At 49.2% G+C, this 22480-nt stretch overlaps 1 protein-coding gene across 2 annotated transcripts; it reads left to right on the top strand.

Moving 5' to 3' along the window:
- The first annotated feature begins 2128 nt into the window (after positions 1-2128).
- On the top strand, positions 2129-13747 carry AMER1 (APC membrane recruitment protein 1). 2 transcript variants are annotated; one of them, XM_072981530.2, is made up of 2 exons: positions 2129-2279; positions 6376-13747. In XM_072981530.2, exon 2 carries the CDS (start codon positions 6450-6452, stop codon positions 9732-9734), a length of 3285 nt encoding a protein of 1094 aa, XP_072837631.2. In that variant the 5' UTR covers positions 2129-2279; positions 6376-6449; the 3' UTR covers positions 9735-13747. The 2 variants fall into 2 exon arrangements, with proteins under 2 accessions (XP_072837631.2, XP_078236824.1); XM_078380698.1 differs by lacking the exon at positions 2129-2279 and adding an exon at positions 3094-3382.
- The last annotated feature ends 8733 nt before the right edge of the window (positions 13748-22480 follow it).

Here is a 22480-nt window from a genome sequence, read left to right as displayed (position 1 = left end):
GCCAGCCTCCCTCCTGCCATTAGGGTCTCCTGGGATCTAAAGAAGACCATCCTCATGAGGGGGAAAATAACCGTCTTCTTTGCAAGGAAACAAGCCCAAGCAGATTTTCCACGGACTTTCATCCATGAATAATTATCTTTGATCGGCGAAGCTTAATAATCAGGCTTCACTCTAGAGGCTTGGAGGCAATACCAGGCTTAGCGAAGGCCCGAAGGATATTTAATAAAAAAAAAGAGGACAAAGCCGTGGAAGGGAACACCTTTCAGCCCCTTCTCTGCAGAAAAAAAATCCAGCCTCGACCGTTTTCTTTGCTCTTAGCTGTTTCTTAAAAACGACCAGCAGAGGTAAAAAAGCTGAACCAGTTTTCGCAGGTACCGATTCCAGCAGGCTTGCTGTAGCTGGAAGTAGACATTTAAAGAAAAGAAAAATTACAGATTTTTATTTGAATGTTCCCCAGCACCACATGTTTTCACATTCCTTATTCAGGTATATGTATGCCAGTTAAGAGATATTTTGGAAGACTCCTTTTTAGATGGGATTTTCCCTTCCACAGCAGTTTTATTGTTTTTCTGGACATGTGTATCTTGAAAAACAGCTACTATTAACAAAGCAGAGTGTAGCCTATAGCATTTAAAGCTCTCTCTGGGTGGTTTGCAATTTAATTATTTAACACACACACACACACAGAGACACACACACACACACACACACACAGACATACAGACACACACACACACACACACACACACACACACACACACACACACACACACACACACGGATGAGTCAACCTCGAGCCGGCTACCTGGGACCGAACCTGGGTTTGTGAGCAGAGTTTTGGCTGCAGGACTGCAGTCTAACCACTCTCCAATTAGGAGCAATTCAAACAAACAGAAGTGGCACAGTATAATCGCCAAGCCAGCATTGATGCCGTCTCCCTATGGCTACTGGACTTTGTAGTTCAAAAAAGGAACTTGTTGTTTCTCTTTGTCACATGTTTGATCTCTGAAACTCAGCATCATCGACCTGTTTATTATTTCAGGGGATCGGTCAGTTGGCCTGCTGTGAAATTGTCTGCTTCTGGCCTAAAGGAATGAGCCTCGCAGTTCTTCCTGCTGGCCTTTCATGCGCTGGTCTTTGGCTGGCATTCCTATTTTTTCAGGTTTGGAAAAAAAGGTAAAGGTTCCCCTTGGCAATTTGTCCAGTCGTGTCCGACTCTAGGCGGCGGTGCTCATCTCCAAACCATAGAGCCAGCGTTTGTCCTCTCGCTCCTCCATGCCTGTAAAGATTTTCCCCCCACCCTCTTCTACACGACACCAGAGCACAGGCAGAGTTCTAGCTCCTCTCCCCTGGAGATGCCGGCCACAGAGACTGGCGAAAAGTTAGGAAGAAAAGCCTCCAGAACGCGGCCAAGCAGCTAGAAAAACTTACAACAACTAAAGTAACACATTATTTATAAACAATGTTTGTTTGATATACCGCCCCATTAGTGCCGACTCTGGGCGGTTTACAAGTTAAAAACCCCGGAGCATATTTGTGATTTTTAAATAAGAAATAAAAGCTTGGCGCTCTTTCATGAGCCCTAAGATCCGCGGGTCGTCCCCCCCCCCCCCCCATTTGCTGGGAAACGCGGAGAGGCGAGGCGGCCGGGCGGACGCGAGAAGGAATTCCCACCCGGTGCAATAAAAGAAAACACCCCGTCTGGTACAAGGAGTAGACTAATGGACTCGGACGCCGGGGACGTGGGTTCGAATCCTACCCGGCCATGAACAGCTCCGGGGAGAGGGGGAACCGAGAGCGCCCCCCCCAAAAAAAATTCTCTCAAAGCTCTCTAAGGGTCGCCTCGAGTCGGTTACTAAGCAACCTTTTCTTTTTCTTCTTTTTGCATTCCTTTGGAAGTTGCGGGAGGCGCGGCCGCGGGAGGCGGGGCCCGCGGAGGCTGCGCTTTTGCGCGTAAGGCCGGGGGGGGGGAGGGCGGATCCCCGAAGGAGGCGCCCCCTCTCGGCCCCGCCTCGGCCGCTTTCTCACTGGCCCGGGCCGTCCGTCCATCACCTCGCCAGCCAGCCTGCCTTGGGCTCGTCGGCGCAGGAGGCGCGCCCGTCCGCGCCCCGCGGCTCCTCCTGCGCGCGGTGGGGGGGGCGAGAGAGAGTGGAGGGGGGTGAGCAGACGGCGGCGGCGGCGGCGGCGGCAGCGGGGATCCCGCGCTGGGCTGGCTGGCCGGCCGGCCGGCCCCTTTCCTCCCCGCCGGGCGCGCGTCCGGAGCCGGAGATGGTCCCCAGGTGAGCGCAAAAGGCCGTCCGGGAGGAGCCGCGCGCCCCCCTGCCCCCCCTTGCCCCGAGCCTGGGGCCTGCTCGGGCGTTGCGGGAAACGGGGAGGGGGGGGAAGGACGGCCGGCCGGCCTCCGCCGCCCCGATCCGGAGCTGTGGCCGGCCGGCCCCGGCCTTCTTGGCGCGCCGCTTGGCTGGCCGGGCCGCGGAGGGTTTGCGCGCCGCGCCGCCGGTCGTGCGCGGCGTCTCTTTTGTGTGCGCTCCGGGTTGCCTGTTGCAGGAGGTCGGCAGGCCTTTGGCGAGCCCTCCCGGGGACTACATGGGGGGTGCCCCTCCTTGCTTCCCCCCCAAAAAAACCCAACCCGCCAGCCTTGCTTTGTCCTTCCAGGATCGGAGGCTTTTTTTGGGGGGGGGGGATTGGAGGTCTCCCTTTAGCCCCCCCTCCTCGCCGATCCTCGGCTAAGCCGGGGCGCTTTGCCGTCCTTGGAGGCACCGTTGGGAGAGGGACGCGATCCGGGGGGCCATTGGGCCGAGGCACCCCCTGGGCTCCCCGAGCCGGGCGCCCTCCTCCTGGGGGGAGCTCTTGGGTTGGCCACGGGAGGGTCCCTCTTCTCAAGAGGGGGGCGAGCGAGGGGGCGACCTGCCGGGCCGGCGCCTCCGTGCCTGTCGCCGCTTGTTTGTGATCGTTGTTGGTTGTGGAATACAAACAACCGCCACACAAACCAGAGCCGGGATCCCTTCGGGGCGCTCTCGGGAAGGAAGAAGAGCCGAGCTTCGGCCCACTTGATGGCTCGCTCCGTTCCCTCCTCTCCCCGGTTCTTTTTTTAAAATCTATTTAGGAACGCCAATTCCCACCAGAACGATCGTTCCAAGTGGGGTGGTTTGAAAAAAGGAACGTTCTGTTAACGGGCGTTCAAACCATGGAACGTTTCCAAACTTGTGTTGGAAAGAAGTCCGCTTCTGGTACACTCGGTTTGGAAGGGGCTCCTCCTTCAGGGCTGGAATTGGGGAGCTGGATGCCCAAGAGATGCGGGGGCAGGAGGACCCCCCCCGTTATATTTTCCTGTTTGAAAGCTCCGGGAACAGGTGATTTAAAAAAAGGTCAGCCAGGCACGGTAGAAATCCTTTTGTTTTTAAAGATTATAATGCACAGTGCATGCCTTTTAGAGTAAATTAGTCACTGATGGATTCGACCCTATAGGGGTCAGTTTGGGACTGATTTTGATGGGGGCAGGATCTGTTTCCGTGTCTGGTAGCATGCACAAAAAAACAACAGCAGAAAACCCCCGGATTAACAGGATGTCCATTCCCTGTGGTTTACGTTTTGGAGTGTTAAAACTGTACAGCAGGGTCCCGGTGCTTATTTGAAAGGCATTTCTCAGTTGTTATTGTTTTAATTACAAGGAAAAATGGGGTCCAGAGGCCTCAGAAAATTCTTTCAGTAGCCACACGTGGCCCTCAGACTGTGTTTTGTCCCTTCCTGGAGTTTAAAAAAGAGAGATAGGTCTTTGGTCCATGAGATAAATGCCAAAATCTGTATTGGGTGAATACCTTTACGAGATCACCTCAGAAGGCCCATACACTCTCTGGCTTGTCATCATCCTTCATTGTGGTTCTGATGAAGGCGGCGGCTGCAGGCCACGGATGCTCATTCCAAGCCAAACGGGTCCACCATTTTTCCTGAAAGGAGTAGCCACTTTGATCTGTGGAACAATATGCAGACATTGTCACCATCATCATGACAACAACAAAAATAGAACACAAACTGAAGAGGTTACAGCACCTTGAAGAGTAACTATTTTATATCAACATGAGCTTTTTAGGATACATCAGTAGACGTAGTCAAGTGAAGCAGAACCACAGGGAGGCCCGGAAGGGGGTGGGTCGTAGGATTTTCTGTTGGTTGCTTTTAATGCTAAAATTTCATCATGTAAGATAAAAGGAAAAAAGAACCGCTGGCTAGTTTTGTGTTTCGGGTATCTAACTGCTGTGCCTTCCAGAAGGGGGCTGGACTTGATGACCCGTAGGGCCCCTTCTAGCTCTGGACTCAATGATCCATGGTCCTTTCAGTTGTGTTATCTCAGTGGAATTTGCTTTTCTGCAGAACAGGTAGGGATCAAGGTAGATTCTCTGCCCTGTAAAAAAAAATAATAATCCTTCACTCTCTTTCCTTTCTTTATTGGGAGTTGTGTTCCAAACTCATACTGGCAAGAGAGGTGTGTGACTCTTAGCTTTTTTTTGGGGGGGGGGACTACAGATCCCGTCATTCTCCATTCTGGGAGTTGCACCTGAGAGACCAGCACCTAAATTTTGCTCGCCTGAAGACAAGGCCTAGCCAGCAGGCTTCATGTCCCGGGCCTAACTTCCTGTTGGAAAAGGAAGCTCCTGGCGACCGCCAGATCTGTCTGAGATTACCTCCTGCCTATATAGGTATTAAAACAGGTATTAACACAACTGATTCAAAGCTAGATTACTTTTTTTTTTTTGCAAGAAGACTCTCCTGAGTCCCTGACTAGAAGGGCAACTGGACACGCAGATTAGCGGTGGTGGTAAAATTTAACTTTCTCAAATCTTTAGCCAGTAAAATAGGGAATGAGACCTGATTGTTTTAAAATTACTCTACTAGAGAAATGGATGGTTCAAAGCAAATTCCTGATGTTTGCATTCTGGAGAGCTCTCCCAAGAGACATGAGCTCATAGATTGACAATTTGTGTGCCCGGCTGACGGCAGCGGTGGAGGCAGAAATGAAAGGTTGTGTTTGCTGTAATTGTGGGCGAGGACCCATCCGTGGGAGAGCCCGGGTTTGAGGCATGGCGGGCCATCCTCTTAATTCATAGAGATAGCAATATTCTCAAACCCCCAAGGCTCGGCTCGGTGGCATTCACATCCTGAAGCATTTTGCAAAAAGAACAGGCTGGAGAAAGGAGTACAACTGGCTGAACATGAGGGTGGTTCCCTCTCTCTCCCCCCCCCCCCGGTGCTAGATTAAATCTCTGACTCCTGGTTTCAGTTTTCTAAATGTTCTGTGCCAGATGTTGCTGGAACGATGAAAGAAGAAGGGAAACCTCATGAGTAAAACCAGAAGAGTCCAGATGGGGGTGGTTACTTTTGATAAGAAATGGCATTAACTAACAGGGCAGCTGTTTCATTCCCCTGAGCTGGGAGCACTGGTCTGTACTGGTGTCGGGAGGAGACTGCAGCTTTCTTACGGATATGAACTCTCTCCCCCTGCAAAAGGGGAAGGAAAGGAAAATTCCGAGAGGTAATCTCTGGATTCTTGTGAGGACAGTTGCTTTCGTGAGCGCCCAGCTGAGAAACCCGAGACTTGCCGTTCTACCATGGATCAGGTCTGAGGTCACCGTAAAAGGGTTTCCTTTACTGGGGAGGAGAAGAAGGAGAGGGTCCTTACTAAAGTGGGAAGTAACAATTTTTAAAAAAGTCCTTTAGGAGGGCTAAATTCAACAAGTAAATAGATTCAGGCTTACTCGTGAGGTTTCCCTCCTAGGACCTGATTGGTAGTCCTACAGAGGAGGGACAGGATTGTTATTCTATCATCCCAGAGCGCAGGACACGTCATAATGGGCTCAAGCTACAGGAAGGCAGATCTCGGCTGAATATCAGGGAAAACTTCTCAACTGTTAGAGCAGTACGACAAGGGAACCCATGACCTCAGAAGGTGGTGAGCGCTCTAATGCTGGAGGCCTTCAACAGAAAATGGGACCATCGTTGGTCAGATCTGCTTTGACTTGGATTCCTGCCTTGAGTGGGGGGTGGGTGGGAGCTGTGCTCAAGTGGCCTTAGAGGCCCCTTCCCACTCCATGATTCTAGGATTCTGTGACTTCCATCTTCCTGCGGCAAGACTCTGGGCTTTTTAATTTGCCACGCAGATGGTTACTTCGGAGCTCAAGTGTTCAGCGCAAGGCGGGTGAGCAGCAGGGGAATGGGTTGTGTGCAAGAACATAGAGGGTGGGGCCCGATGGGTAGCTCCTCCCTCTCTCGCAGGTCTTGAGAAGGGCCTGAACGGGGCGAAACTCTTGTTACTGCGAGAGGCTCTTCTGACGTTCTCCCTCTTCCCACACCCTCCTTCCCTCCCTTCTCTCATTTCAGGTTAACTGCGATGCCCCAATCAAAGGACACTGAACAGCGAGCATCTTCTGTTCCACCGAAATCTGTAGGATAGAATGGACGTTGCGGAAGCAGCTTGTCTCGAAGGGAGAACCGGCGCCATGCCTCCCCCCGTCCGGGACGGCACTCAACAGCGGGCCCAGGAGGAGAATGGGGCAGCTGACCGGCTCTCCGGAAAGAGCGATGCATCTTTTGCCACCTCTGAGCCAAACCCGGTTCCGGTGCCGGCTGGCAAGCTGAAGAAAACGGCCTTTAAGCTTTTTGGCGGGAAGAGGAGCATCTGCACCCTGCCGAGCTTCTTCGGAGGGAAAAACAAAGGCCCGGGGAAAGGTGCCTCGAAAAAGGGACTGAGTAAGAGTAAGACGCACGACGGCATCAGTGACGTGGGCTATGAAGATGCCAGTTCAGGGCTGCTCCGGAGTCCCCTGGAGAACAGGGTGGATTTCCCTTCTTCCCAGCTGCCCACTTCACACAGTGCCCTCTTGGGCACCGAAGCCCATCTCCGGGTCAGCTTGGTCTGGCCGCCGGCCTCTCTCTCCGGACATTCGGAGGGCTTTGACAAGAAGCCGTCCAGTGGGGAAAAATCCTTGTTTCCCTCGAGGCCAAAGAAAGGGTTAAGGGGGTTCTTCAACAGCATCCGGCGCCACCGGAAAAGCAAAGCGCCCGAACCGGAGAGGACAGAGCTAGAAGAGTGGACGGCCAAGGGTTTGGCTGCCGAAGAGAGGGCTGTCACGAGCGAGCGGGACAGCACGGAGACGTTGCAGGCCTCCGAGAAGGGGGCTTGGAAAAGCCCGACTGTTTTGCCAGACGGCGGCGAGAAACCGGAGGGCAGTGCTCCCTTTGGAGTAGCAGGCAGCCCCGACGGGTGTCAGGACCCACTGGAGGGAAACGGAAGCCGCTTGTGTGGGGAGGCAGCAAACCCAGAAGGCTCTCCCGACGTGGAGGTGAGCCCAGACAGCGCCCTCTGTGACAGCTCTTCTTACGGCGACCTTCCCGACACTCTTGAGCCTGGGGATCTGAAGCACAGCCCTCCCGGCATGCCATCCAACGACCAGCTGAGCCTGATGTTTGGAGACGTCACCTCCCTCAAAAGCTTTGACTCCCTCACTGGCTGCGGAGACATCATCGCTGAACCAGATATGGATAGCATGACGGAAAATTCGACCTCGGCGGATCGGAGCAAAGAGGCCATCAAGAGGAGCTCCTGCCTGGTGACGTACCAGGGCGGAGGGGAGGAGATGGCCGTACCGGACGAGATAGAGGAGTATCTCCAGCAGGTGTGGGGAACGACTGCGAAAGGGGAGCCGGCTTACGAAGGGCACGGGCCGGAGCGGGTGGCAAAAGGGGAGCTTCTGGGAGCGAATGGTGCAAAAGCAGAGACTCGGCTCTATCACGAAGGCACGAGGAACGAGGCAGATCTCTTGACGCCGCACAGCGATCAGCAGGAATCTGCTCCGAATAGCGACGAGGGGTACTACGACTCTGCCACCCCGGGCCCCGAGGATGAAGCTGCTGATGGGCTGGATGAAGTCAAGAAGGAGAGGCTACCAAGGGACAGCTACAGCGGCGATGCTCTTTATGAATTTTACGAACCTGATGATGCGCTGATGAGCCCCTCTCGAGAGGAGCCATGGTTCGAGAGGAAAGCGTGCCCTCCGGAGGTCTTTGGCTGGTTCTTCGATTTTTCCCTCCCGGATGAGAAGGACTTGGTTCATTGGATGGGCCAGAAGGGTGAAGGCACGGAGACTGAAGAGGAGAGGCTGATGGCCATCCAGAAACAGCTGCTCTGTTGGGAGAGGCAGAGGGCGCCTGCCTTGGAACATCTGGAGAGCTTCAGCAAGGATCAGCCTTTGAGAGAGAAGCCGCCGAGGGAAGGCAAAACCAGAGTGGCCAGCTTCATTGGCCGAAATCCCAGTGGCCTGGGCTGTGAGGAGGTGGCCCCTCATGCAGAGAACAGCAGTCTAAAGTTGGGGAGACCGACCCCAAGTCAGGACTGGAAAGACCTCCAAGAGATGCTCCAGCCAGGAGGTTGCCTGGCTCCTCCCTTCTCCGAGAATGGGTCTGTGCTGGATGTCAAGGGCGAGCACGCCTTGCTTGAGTCATGCGCCCTCCGTGGCTTGGCCCTAGAGAAATCCGGGACTTACCCTTCCTACCGAACTCACAGCAGTCGCGGGTCCCCAACGGGTGAGCAACCCAACCGGGCTGAGTCTGATTTTGGAGAGCCCCGTCCAGGAAGCGGGTGCGAACTGGAACAGGCCGTCAACTTCTCCCAAGCTTTGGTGGAGTTCACCAGCAGCGGGACCCTTTTCTCCAGCCTCTCGGAAAGCCTCGGGAGCTCGGATTCGGGCTCCGCATTCACCCAGAACCTCCCGGCCCTCCCGACAATGGTCACCTTCGACATTGTGGACGTGGAACAGGACGGGGAAGGAGAGTGTGAGCAACACCTGGAGATGAACACGGATGAGGACATTGCGGCGTCCTTCGAGGTCTTTGAGGAGAGCTACCTCTCGAAAGAATCCTTCGCCGAATGTGACGAGAGAATGTTTCCCGGATACCCTCGGAGCTCGTTCCAAAGCTGCAACTGGAGCATCGCCAGCCTTCCCCGGCGTCTCCACCTTCACGAGCTCGGCCTGCCCGGCCCGGAGGTGCTCTCCGTTGGCCGGAGAAGCCGGTCCCTTGATACTGAAAGTTTGGAGTTTGAGCTGGCGAGTCTGCAGCTCTCCAGGAATGGCTTCAAACCGTGTGAGTTCTGGTCTCCCCGGAGCGGGACCCCCAAGAAGGGTCCGAGTTCTCTTCGGTGGAATGTCGGCCGGGCAAGCGCTCCCTGCTCTCCGGAAGAAAAGGAAGCCGACGGCGGTGCCCTTTCTTGGCCGGGACTACAGAATGTACCCTACGAGAAGGAGCTTTCCTCCTCGCCAGCGGTGAAACCCTGGAGCGGTGAGCTCAGCGCGCCAGCCGTCCCGAGCACATGGGCTGCCCTGGAGCAGCTGGATGCGGAAGTACCGCTTCGGTCCCTGGCGACGAATGCTGCCAAGGTGCCTCCTGGGAAATCTCACACTGACGGAGCCGGCAGTCCGGGAACGAAACCGATGGCCCGGCCGTCCAGTCTGCCTCTGCAGACGCCCGTCCTGCCCCAAGAAGGACGTGCCCTCTGCAGAGCTGGTGGGGACAGCGAGGCCGAAAAGTGCGCTTGGGCTCTGCCTCTGGGAGAGAACGACGCCGACCTGCCTCCCGGCTTCGGTTTTGCTCATTCTCCCAGCGAGCTGATGCGGTGTAAACCCGTGGGGGTGGACGCACGGCGTGTCTCGGCTGCGCCGCAGGCAGAGCTGAGTCCTTCCTAAAGGCAGAGCTGTGGGACGTCTGATCCGGCTGGGGATCTGCAGATTTGGGACCGCTCCACCCTGTGCCGTCATGAATGTAACAAAAGCCAAATAGCTTGGGGGGAGACGGTTCAAAGAAAGGTTCGGGTGAAGTTCGGAGAGGACGGCTATCTGGACTATAAGTCTGGCATTCCTCCAGGCTAGCGGGGGAGTCTGGGTCTTGTGGTCCAGAAAGGCCTCTTTCCTGAGCTCTCAATGGGATGGGAGTTCCAAGGGGATACAAGGGACTGGAAAAACATTGAAAGGGGCTAAGGCATACTTTAGACCTTTTGGAGGTCCTTATGTCTGTGGGGTCATTAAAACTTGGCAGAAAGTAACACAAACAATTGTAATATAGAGCTGGGAGCTGCAGGTTTTTTCCGCTCTCTTGCTTCCATGGCAGGACTTTACTTTGCTACTAAGAACGGTTACAGTGCTTCCCTTGAATCATCCTTCCGTAGAGCAAACCATTGTTAATCCTGAAAGTGGGAAGGGTCTCCGACTTTTTGGGCATCCATGGAAAACGTTCCTCCAAATTTCCTGCCTGGCGTTCTCATAAAAGCAGGTATGAACGTAATTTCCTAAAAACCAGTGAGGTTGCTAACTTTTTTTTTTTAAAAAAAAGCATTTGAGCAGAGAGGGTGGATGTTAAATCTGGCCACTTTAAAAACTGGAGTGAGTGGCTTGTGGCAAAATAAGAATAAGTGTGCAAGTTTTTAGCCCAGTCCTAGACCTGCTTCCTTGGAAGGGAAGACTGGATCCATCGTGGTTGCTCCCAATTTTGGGGTTGTGTAAGAATGTACCCATCCTGCCTCTGGGTGTTAATTGGGAAGGAAGGGCCGAACTTGTGCAGAAAGTTTCAATACATGCGCTTTAGGAATGGCAGCTAAAGGTTTGCCTTAGTATTGGGTGGCCTTTGGAGTCTCAAACAGCGGTGAAAAGGAAATACGAGGTGTGTTGTGGGTCAGGAGGAGGGGTGGGGAGCGAGAAGGGGGTAACCAGGAAGGTTAGGCAGTGAGTAAGGGAGGGCAAAGTGGCTGGGGAGAAAAGTACTCATCAAGGCCTTTAATGCTCCCATCTTGTATACCAGGAGTGGTCAAAAGCGTGGGCCTCCTTAAAAAATAAATAATATTTTTTTAAAGCATGGACTTCCAGATGGGTTTGGACCCCATCTCCCAGCATTCTTCACCATTGGCTGTGCTGCCCCCAGAGGATGGGAGTTGGAGTCCCACAACATCTGGAGTGCTGTCTTCAGCCTAGCCTTGCTGCTGTGTCCACGTAAACGGTAGGAAACCTCAGTGAACTCCATGGGACTTAACCGTTGAACAGAGTGACATGTGCAGAGTGACATCGTTGGTGGTAGGTGCTGTGGAGAGGGGGGTGGCCCTAATGGGTTGGGGGATGGCAAGCATCAGAAAGAGATATTTTGTCGTTGTGTATCTTTAAAACAAAACCTATTGCTAAGCATCCAATTACAGTAGGACCTCCATATTTGCTGGTTCCAAGCCTCCACGGGGATGCTGAAAACCGTGGATAATAGCAAACTCACTCTCTCTAGAGAGAGAGCATGGTCTCTTTCCCCCTCTAGTGGCCACCTCTGGCAACTACATTGTGGAAATAAGTGTTTCTGGGATTTTTCTTCTAATATTTTCAGACCACGGATAGGTGAAACCACTGATACCAATCCTGCTGGTTCAGGGGTCCTACTGCACTCGATTTCCTTCCGATGACTAAATTTCATTTGGTGGAATGTTTAGAGCACCCAATTTACCAGTGAGCTCCTTACGCAGCACTGATAGCGGGAATACTTAGATGAGAATGACACTTTGGGGTACTTTGGTTGTTATTTATTTGGTTGTTTACTGAACTCTTCACCAGCGTGGCACTCTCAAAGTATAGTAGAGCATAACATGCAGCATTCCAACCAGCATGGCCGCTGGCCGTTTTGAAGGAGGACGATGGGCATTGTGGTTGCAACACAACTGAAACACACCAAGCTGGGAAAAGCTGGTGTACTTCTCCTTGCTCTTATGTTGTTTTGAAAAAATCCGTGTCCTTGGAATTTTGCATGCATACATGTGCAATTAACTGGACACCTTTAGCATGTATTTGGAAGAAATGCTCCCTCAAGAGGTAAAAACATCTGTTTGACACAGGGCATGAATTTTCTTCACCAAGGTATCTTGCATTTAGTGTTCTCTGTTTTTGTGATTGGTCATTGCAAGGTGAGCACAGGCTTTCATTGACGCAGTCTGATTGCTGAAGCACATAAGCCTGAGGTTATTTTCTTGTGGGAAGAAAATATACCCTTCCCTGTAACATGTAGTTTGACCCTAGGCTTTGAACGAGAGAAAAGTCCAGTTTCAGCTTTAGATCTAGGCCTGACTGCACCTGGGTGGCATCAGATGTCACCCTGTTTTTCATATGAATCAGAACAGCTTTCGCCTGCCATGTAGAGTCTGGGATTTACAGTGCATCATATCTGGAAGGAAGATTCTGACCTAGAGCCATACTTTTTGGGAACTAATGATTGTGCATTAGCTTAAGATTGGCTAGTCTTAAGTCCAGAAATGGCCAAAAAAAAAAATCTTTAATATGGGATGCGGTTTGTAACAGCGTGGATGCAACATATTACAAATAATGCATTTACCTGTAACTAGTTACTTTTCTGGTTAACACGGGAGTGGTGAAGTTACATTTCAGAAATAGTGTAACAGATACACATGGTTACGTTATTGGTGCAATGAGTAAATGTTTTCTCATTACTTTCAGAAATTACTTTTAAAGGGGTTTTCCCCCCCTTAGCTTTCTGATGGGAAGCTTTTTTTGTGTTTTGTGCTATTTTCTGATCAATCCTCAGTTTTTGATTTAAAAAAGCAAACAGAAAAGCAACAAACTGCATAAGCAGAAGTGTAGTAAGTTGCTTTCCAATATGTTAAAAAACAATGGGGGAGTGATTACTTTCAAAAAGTAACTTCCCAAGCTCTCGAGTTGAATATGTATTTGTTTGAAGCTGAGAATGTACACAAATTTGGGCAGAAACGATTGTTGGAATGTCTGGTGGAAACCAACCAAATGTCTACAGTAGATCCCCCATATTTACGAGGGATTGGTTCCAAGCCAGGCACAGATGCTGGAAATGCGAATAATAGCGAAGGCTATACATAGTGTGGTCTCTGGCTCCCTCTAGTGGCCAAGTCTGGTAACTTCCTTTAGAAATATATATTTCTAGGATTTTTTAAAAAATATTTTAATGCCATAGATTCCTGAATCAGCGGATACTGGTCCCAAAGATAAGGGGGTCTTACTGAACGTTTAAAACCTGCTAGTGCCAGGAAAGGTCCTTCCGCCTTGATTTTCAGTCCTTTGTGACTTGAAGTCGCTTGTTCCTGAACTCAACACAGCCCGGTTGAGTCTCAACGGCAGATCATCCGAGGCTGAAAAACCTCGGAGGTTTTCTTATCTGTCTAGATTGTCAAAATGAAAAGTGTCCGTGAAGCATTGGCTGGTCCACCACAAAAGAGCCCGGGGTTTTTATCTGGGTTATTTTGGGATGGGGTAAGCAGAAGCTGTGAACTGAGTGGGACCACCTTGATTCTCCTCTGCTTTGCCTTGACCACGTCAACCAGCCAGGATTATGAATGGTCACGCTGCCATCGTTTTGGACATGTTTTGCTTTGGGTCGGGATTCGTGGTGGGGTGTCCGTTTCTCGTTTTCTTTCGAACATATCACCAAAGACATCTTGTGGACTTTGCTGTCGAACAATGTAACTCTCGCTGATTTTTTGTGGTTGATTTTGTGGGTGAGGGATAAGGTATATTTAAAAAGAGAGAGAAAATTTTAAAAAGGAAAGGACCTTAGGAAGAATGTTAATCTACAGGCCCGTGTTTGTTAGCATTTTGACTGTCTGTACATAGTTCATGGAAATATTGTTATTGTTATTATTATTTTGTAAAAGAAAACCATTTTATAATACACCAACGTGCACACTTGACTCTGCTTTCGTGATTTGGCCTGTGTCTGAAGCGTTTTCCGATTTTAAGGAAGTAACTAGACATTTGTTTTAATCATCATCATCTCAAGATAATTAGTTCCATCATCTTACCGCTCTAACAGTTAAGAAGTTTTTCCTGCTCTTAAAAGGGGCAATGTGGGTGGGTCCTGATAGGACTGAGGGACACTAAAGTGATTTCTGTCGAGGAAAACTTGAAAACCCCTTTTAAAAAAAATTCACTACCTCTTTTCCTGACACGAATACATGCTTTGAAATACAGTTTGTTTTCTGTGCCCAGTACTATGTACAGGGCAAGGGAAGATAATTTCTCTCTCCCTGCCCCTGCTTTCTGCTGCCTTCCAGCAATTCTCGGCTCCACGGGGAGGATGCTTCTCCTTTCAAAGTTCCCCGAGGACAGAGGAAGATTTTTTTTTTAAAATGGCACAGGTCAACATCTTCTCACTCTTTGGATGGGTAGTCAAAGCTTTTTCAGTTTTCTCAGGAAACGCCTTGTTCCTCCGATAGGAGCCCTCCTCCTTCCCCAGGCCAGAGACAGGAATGTTTCCTGTCTGAACAGTGGCTTTGTTTTAGAGGCAGGAATTGGGCTCTTCGGCAGCCGCGTCTTTCCGTCCAGGAGGGTGAAAGTGGACTGATGCTATTCTGAGCCGAAACGGCCCTAAGCCTTCCGGTGGCTGTGCATTTATTTTTGGGTTGAAGCTCAATGTCAAGGAGGGTCCCTGTCCTCAATCTGGCCATGTAAAAACTGTTGGTGGTGTTTCTGTCTCTCTTGCTTTTTGCACCGTTTCCAGAATCGCGTGCCACCAAATTCAAGGAGACGGACCGAGAAAGGGATTGTCTTTCTTGCCTCAAGTTAAAGCACATTTCTTTCTTCCTCATCCCTTGCCAGGGGCTTGGATCAGAACCTAGAAGAAATTCCTTCAAGAGCGGCTAATCACAGTGGCCTTTTCGGTTACCTCCTTCTGCACCGTTTGATCCAGAGAAAAGGGGTAAAGTGGAGTCAGATCTCACTCTGTCCTCCGTTTTCATCCCCTGCAAGACTTTTTGCTTAAGTTTCCTCCATGTTTAGTTTGTTTTCACTTCCTGTTCACTGCTTCCAAATGTGTTTCCCTGGGTTTTGCTTTGAATGTCCTTCTTGCTGAATTCTGATGGACATGTTGAAGTCCGGAGTTTTTAAAGGGACCATCTTTACCTTGTGTCCCTTGGCTGTTTAAAAAAAAAACCAGGCTGGGGGTATAATGGGCAAATCCTTGCTTAATGATATTAATATCTATAAAACTTTTATATGACCCTTCCTTCCTTCATCTCTTTTCATTTCTTTCCTTCTTCTTTTTGCTTTCTCCCTCCCTCCCTCCTTTCCTCTCTTTTCACTTCCTTCTGTCTTTCCTCTCTTTTTGCTTCCTTCCTTCCTCTCTCTTTATGCTTGCTTGCTTGCTTGCTTGCTTGCTTGCTTGCTTGCTTGCTTGCTTGCTTGCTTGCTTGCTTCCTTCCTTCCTTCCTTCCTTCCTTCCTTCCTTCCTTCCTTCCTTCCTTCCTTCCTTCCTCTTTTCACTTCCTTCTGTCTGTCCTTCCTTCCTTCCTTCTTTCCTTTCTCTTTTTCCTTCCTTCCTTCCTTCCTTCCTTCCTTCCTTCCTTCCTTCCTTCCTTCCTTCCTTCCTTCCTTCCTTCCTTCCTTCCTTCCTTCCTTCCTTCCTTCCTTCCTTCCTTTCTTTCTCTCTCTCTCTCTCTCTCTCTCTCTCTCTCTTTCTTTTTGCTTCCTTCCCTCTCTCCTCGTTTTCTTCCTTTCTGGCAAAGCCTGGATTTATCCCAGCCCTTGAGGTTATTTGAGGGGCAACAGCTGTGCAGTGGCTGCTTGCAGGTAAACCGGCTCAGTGTAATTTGGATCAGCCGCTGCCCTCCTGCCCTCCCATCTGTTTCCACTGCCTTCCCACAAAAGTTCATCCTGGACGCCCGGGTGTCATTGTAAGCAACGGGAAGAGAAGAGCTTTAGGCACATCCTTTGCCTGCTTTCTAAGCGCAGCTCAAGTTATTACAAGTGTTGGGTGCAGCGTGATTCCGATCAGACGGAGGACTCTGATGTTCCCACAGTGAGTCTCTGTTTCCATTTCGGAGTTCCTCCATGTAGGGCAGGAGTGGGGAAAGTGGCCTCTAAGCCCCACATGGCTAGTAGGGGGGTTGCCTTACCAACAGCCTGTGAAACTCCCCAATTTTTTTTTTAAAATCCCCAAAGGAAAATCATGCCCTTTGAGCCGTGGTTCCCAAACTTGGGTCCCCAGATGTTCTTGGACTACAACTCCCAGAAGCCTTCACCACTAACTGCTGGCCAGGATTTCTGGGAGTTGTAGTCCAAGAACATCTGGGGACCCAAGGTTGATAGCCCTTGTTCTAGAGGATTTTCAGATACATGATTCGGACTTTAAACGTCATTTGGGCTCAATGAGTTACAGTCAACCCTTGACTTACGAATAGCCCTACTTACGCACATTTCGAGTTATGAATTGCTCTGATAGGAAAATATTGCCTCGACTAGCGAAGTTTGATTTGAGTTACGAACGGAAAAATACGCGCGGGAGGTGGTGAAAGCGTGAAATTTGAACTTTCAGGTGCTTGTCTTAGCTGAAAAGATGCTTTTAAAGGTGTTCTGTCATCTTAGGTTAAAAGGGGAATAAAAGAACAAAAATCCTGCCCTAGTGGTAGGAACGGATTAACCGACTTTGCATTAGTTCATATGGGAACTAATGCTTCAACTTACAAACTGCCCCTTGACCTAAGATCCAAAAACAGCCGCAACGGATTAATTGGTTTTCAATGCACTCCTATGGGAAATTTTGATTCGACTTACAAACTTTTTGTCCTTCCGGAACGGATTAAGTTCGTAAGTTGAGGGTTGACTGTATTTTGAAAACTAGTAGTGACCATCTGGCCCTTTTCTGTTTCTAGAAAAGCTCTTTCAAAGCCTAAAATCGAACCCTAATAGAGGTGAAAAGAGGTGTCCGCTATCTGCTACCATACAGTTTGAATGGAACAAATCTACCCCCTCAGACATTAGATGTTCAAGACTTTAGAAATACGGCAGTCATTTACTCTCACTGAAGTGGACTTGAACCACAAGAACTCACATTAAATTAAAATATAACTAATAGTCTTTAAGGGCCACCCCAGAATCACAGAGTTGGAATGGCCTAGAAGGCCACCAGGTCCAACTTGCTGCTCACGGCCGGGATGCCAATCAAAACAGATCTGACGGAGGTTTTTCCAGTTTTCTCTTGAAAGCCTCCAGCGTTGGAGCTCTTGCCACCTCTGGGGCTCATGGGTTCCCTTGTTGTACTGCTCTAACGGTTAGGAAGTTTTTCCTGACATTCAGCCGAAATCCGGCTTCCTGTAGGTTTCCCCAGGATGACGTGTCCTGTGCTCTGGGAGGTTCGAGAACAGTTCCTACCTCTTCTCTGTATAACTTAACGTATTTGGAGAGTGCTGTTCTCCTTTTTTGTTGTTGTCGCTGCTCTTCTTTGATATAGTCCTTCCATGGAGGAGAATTTTTGTTAGATTGGGATTTGTCAATTTATCCAAATTAGTTGATGTATTTATTAAACATGATGGAAAAATCTCGAGTCCTTACATCAACCGGACATGAGAGAAAGCCAATTCGGCTGATTCATCCCATCTTCTCTCCCTACAGACGTGGTTTCAGTTTTATTCGACTGTTGAGTTTTTCCGTGATCGGTTGACCCAACACACACCTCTTGCCATGCAGGGACTGTTGAGCGTGGAGATGAGAAGGTTCTTTCTTGCACAGAGATGCTTCACCCAAGCAAGAACCTAGGAGGGCTTTTAAGTGCAGAGAAACAGTGATCTAGTTATTGGGGGATGGGGTGGTGTCATCTCAGACATCCAATTATGAGGTTAAGGAAGAAGAGTGTAGTGTCATTATGGTAAGCAGGCTTTAAAAGCATTAGGACTAGTCAAGGGTAACCCATTTGGGCCTGATTTCCCTTCAAATGGATGGTTGTAACTTAAGGAGCACCTGACACCAGGTCTTGAGGGAGAGCAGAAAGGCCAGCTCAACAGAGAAGATAGGCTTTGTGGATGGCCCATGGGGCTCATGTCAGTGATAAGCCATTGAGTTTCCTGCATGATCTAATTAGACTTAATTCAATTTAGGAAGGTGACAGGAGGTGGGGCAGGCCAGGAAGGAAGGGAGGGGGAGGACTAAGCCGACAAAGAAGAATTGACGCACCATTATGGCTTAGGCTGAAAGAAGGAAGAGATTAGGGGAGTTCTCACATCTCTGGAAATGAAGCTCAGGATTGAATTGCAGAGAGGGCCAGCGACAGATTTTCTGACCTCTCATGGAGGGCAGAAGTATGAAAATGTGCCATCTTTTCCTCTCTTGCAGCAGCCAAGTTCTTAGGTAGAACTGCTTTGCTCAGACCCACAAAACAGAGGCTCCAAACTCAACGATTTACAAAACACCTTTCTCAGACTACGGTGCCCATCCAATATAGCTAAGGAACAAGATTAATACCTAGAGCCAGAAGATGGTTCTGCCCACCACTGAGTCCACCCCCATGCATCATAAATAATCTCCAACCCATCCTTGACAAGAATACTTCACTCTTCCAAGCTCTTGGTAGACGTCGTATACTTGCTTACAGACAACCCCCCACCCCCATCTCAAGCAGCTATTGGCACACAGGAGCCTACACAACACTGACACAGAGATGGGGATCAAACCCTGCTACAAGCCCAGAGGCCAGCTCTAACCACCTACCTACAGCCCAACCACAGGGCCCAACAATATCACAACATCAAGAATACGTTTCCTTGTCCCTCTGCTAATGGGATGCTATGCTCTCCTTCGCCAACTGTGCCCCTCTGCACTCTACATGGGGCAGACAAGACAGTCTCTGTGCAAAATAATGAATGGGCATAAATGGGACATCAGGTATGGCAGTGCACAGCAGCCTGTCTCAAATCACTTCAGCCCACCTGGACACTCTGCAGGATTTGAAAGTCACGATTCTGGAAAAGAAGCACTACAGCCCTTTAGGGGGATTTATATTGATCCTTTTGAAAGGGTTTAATATCTATCAAGGGTTCTTAATAGAGATGGGCGCGAACTGCCGGTTCGGTGGTTTATGCTGATTCATTTATTGGCCAAACAGGTGTTCAATGCTTCCCAGCCCTGCCTCCTCTGACAGGTACCCACTCAGAAACAGTGCCCCTATTTCCCTGCCCTGCCTCCTCTGCGCACTGCCTTTGAGTAGACACCTGACAGAGGAGGTGGGGCTTTAAAGCATCAAACACCTGTTTGGCCAATAAACAAGCCAGCATGAACCAGCAGTTGGTGCCCATCTCTAGTTCTTAACTCCTTGCCAAGTCTAAAAAGCTACATACAGTGACTGTATCAACTTTGCTGTTGTTACCCATAACCAGGTGTTCCTTTACTTTCAAATCATTGTTACTTTGAGGTCCCACCCACCCACCGTTGCTACAGATAAGCCCCATTTCTAAGAAACTAAGAAAAGCTTGGTTAGATGCCTCCTGGAATTTCTCTGCTCACAAATAGGGTGGTGGATGTTTAGACGGCATTTGTGCAGTGTGCTTGTGTTTAATTTTATTATATTTGCTGAGATGAAACCCACCGACTATGAATAAGAATGGCTGTCGCCCTTTTGAGGCATTCAGTTCTGTGAGCAGATAGAATGTGTGAGGCGCAAATGCTCTCTGGCCCCCTGTGCAAAATTTTGGAGAGCGATGGAGTGAATGTTTACTTCAGCATCTTCATTGGTTGGAATCTCAAAGGTCTTTCAGCAGAAAAATTCTGCTTTTGTTTGCTTTAATCTCCAACTAGTTCAGCTTTGCAAACAGTTCTGTGGCTTCAGCCGACACTCGGATTTTGCAGAGAGAGTGATGGACAAGGACTCTGGAGAACAGCCTTCAAACCCCACCTCTGCCATGGAAACTCAATTGGGAGGAAGTGGAACTGGTAAATCCACTCCTTAAATATCTCCTTGCCTTGGAGGGCCCTATTAGGGTTGCTGTAAGTTGGTTTCCGACTTGACAGAACACACAAGAAGAGAAAGGTTTTTTGTCCTGCCCAGCAAAAGATTTTGTATTTTTGGAGAGAATGTTGCAAACGCTAACTTTACCATTTACAAAAACAGCACAACCCTGTAACGGCCCTGCCTGGATGTGGGATGCCAGACAGCCCTAAAACAATATGCCACCTGGTGTCATCACTTTAATTTCGTTTGTCTGCCTCCCAATGAAACTGTGATTATTGCCTGAGTGTAAATCTGCTTTTAAAGAAATGACCTTTCGCTCCCTGCCAGACGCTGATGTGATCAGAAATTATAGCCGCTGCGTAGGTACTGCTGTTATCGGATTAACTTGTGATAGATGCTCGGTGTGGGAGTTATTTTGGCTTGCTTCAGAGGAGGCAAACATGCTTAAAGTCTACCCTGCAATGTTTTGTGGCTCGCTGCTCGTACCAATTTGTGGCGAGCCACCTTTCCTTCATTTAGTGCAGTATTTGTTTGATTTATTTATAGGGGGGATTTTTAGCCTGCTTTCTGCTGGAGTCCAGAAGCTCAGGGCAGCTTACCTCAGTTAAAAACCTCTTGCAAAAAAAAAATCTATCTGAATGGTTCATTGGAACACCGAAATACGACGGAGCTTGTGGGATTTCCAGATCCAAACGGACAGACACCTTGAGCGTAACACACCGGACATAGTAGTGATAGAACGAAGAAATGTCCAGATCATTGACATTGCAATTCCAGGGGATGCCAGAGTTGAAAATAAAGAATTGGGGGGAAAAAACTAACACAGTACAGAGACCTGGCCATTGAAACCTCTCGCCTCTGGAAGAAACACATATCAAGAAATGTCACACAGTACTATAAGTGGTTGCAGATTTCAGAAATAACACCATCAGAGCTACAAAAAAATGTCAATATTAGGAACAGCTTAGATTCTGTGCTGATATTTAATAGATGCTTAGGTTTTTGGTTAAAACTTGTATCTGTTATATAACCCCCGTCTTATGTTTTCATTATTGTTATGGACTGCTGTGCCTGGTGGTTTTGAATAATAATAACAATAGGCTGCCAGTCCCATTCCAGTGGCAAACCAGGTCCTACCAGTCCTAATGTTTAACCGTGACCGGCTGCTGGTGCCACAAAAACCTTTTGTGTCGCAAACTAGTGGAAGAGAAAAGTCCAAAGAGTAATTTAACCTGCCTGAGCATCATCCGGCAGCGCCAGCTGCGCCTGTGATAAACCCTCCCAGCCAGTGCCCTTCAGAAACCTTTCTGTCCAAACGGAGATGCAAAATTGAAATCGCCATGGCAACCGTTATCTAACTGGCATCATCGGATGCTGCCGTGCTCTGGAAAGCTGATTGTTCCTTACTGCCTCCAGAGGACGAGCGTTAAAAAACAAAAACCTGGCCCCAAAGGACGGCCAACGTCTTTCTTGCTGAATTAAAATGTGCCGTGTGCTCTGGGTTTGTTGAAAAATATCTTTGTTTTTAGAGAGTACCTATTTTTAGCTTTAGAAAGGGTGGGGGAATTTTTTTTGACAGGGAGGGGTACGCTTCGTCTTTCCAGGTGGCCTTTTTGGTCTGTAAAAGAAGAGGGGGCTCAGGGGTCTAAAAAGAAAGAGATTTGAAAGGAAACTGGAGCTTTTTGGTGGTGAAGAAGGTTGGACCCATATCTTCTGCATTGGAAGTCTTCTTAAGAAGATGCAAGATTTGAACTCGAGTCCGGACAAAGATTTAGCCCAGCTTTCTGTTAAGACAGACTGTGGACAACCGGATGCTTAGGTGTAGCTTGCCAGCAGGATGGAAATAAAACAGACCCACCCACCCCTCGCCAAGATATACAGAGGCCAATGATGTTGGAAGGAAATTGGGGATATATCTTTTGTCAAAAGTGCAAAGATGGAGCAGAGTAGGTATTATTTCTTTGATTCTCAGGCAGAGCAAGGAACTGCTGCTCCGCTCCCCTCCGGGATGGAGCCACACCGCCGTGGCTGCTTCAGTATCCCATTTGGCATGTGGAGGGTTAAAAAGACGGGCCATGATTTGAGCTGAGGAGAGGAGAAGCCAAAAGCGTTTTTGAGAGGTTGGCATCACAAAAGAAGGTAAAAGACCACTACAGCCCTCAGTAAAGCTCCAGATTTCCTACCCCCAGAAGTTGGTGCTATGATTGGCTCGGATGGATGAGGTCACCCAACTACACAAACACAGAGGCATGCTTGCAACCACTTGGCCAGCCATTGTGTGGGACTGCAGGATGGGGTGCATGTGTCTAAATTCAGTTTTGCATTCTGTGCCTGTCTAAATTCGATTTTGCCTTCTGGAACGTACTTTTCAAAAAAAGGCGCTTATTCCCAAATTAAGTTTCTTAAAGTCTACTTAGTACGCTGTTAGAACTGTGTGTGTGCGTGAGCACGGAAGGAAGATAGCCAATTGGGCTTTGAGTGGATAAGTCACAAACCGTAGGGTGTTCAGGTCTGTCTCTCCTTTATTTTCCTTCCTCTCCTTTTTTTTAAAATTCATTGTGGCTGTGATGGAAACAATTACTGCCTTCTAGTCTTTGCACCACAGTGGGACCAAGAAGTTAGTCTCCCTCTGTGTAGCAGCATCCTTAATTTTACAGGGCTTTCCTCCATCTTTTCTTGTACAGAATCCACGGACAGTGAGGATCCT

Source organism: Pogona vitticeps, chromosome 11 (genome assembly GCF_051106095.1).
Source record: "Pogona vitticeps strain Pit_001003342236 chromosome 11, PviZW2.1, whole genome shotgun sequence".
Taxonomy (NCBI): Eukaryota; Metazoa; Chordata; class Lepidosauria; order Squamata; family Agamidae; genus Pogona; species Pogona vitticeps.
Note: the sequence above shows the minus strand (reverse complement) of the source record. Positions and strands in the feature narration are given on the sequence as shown.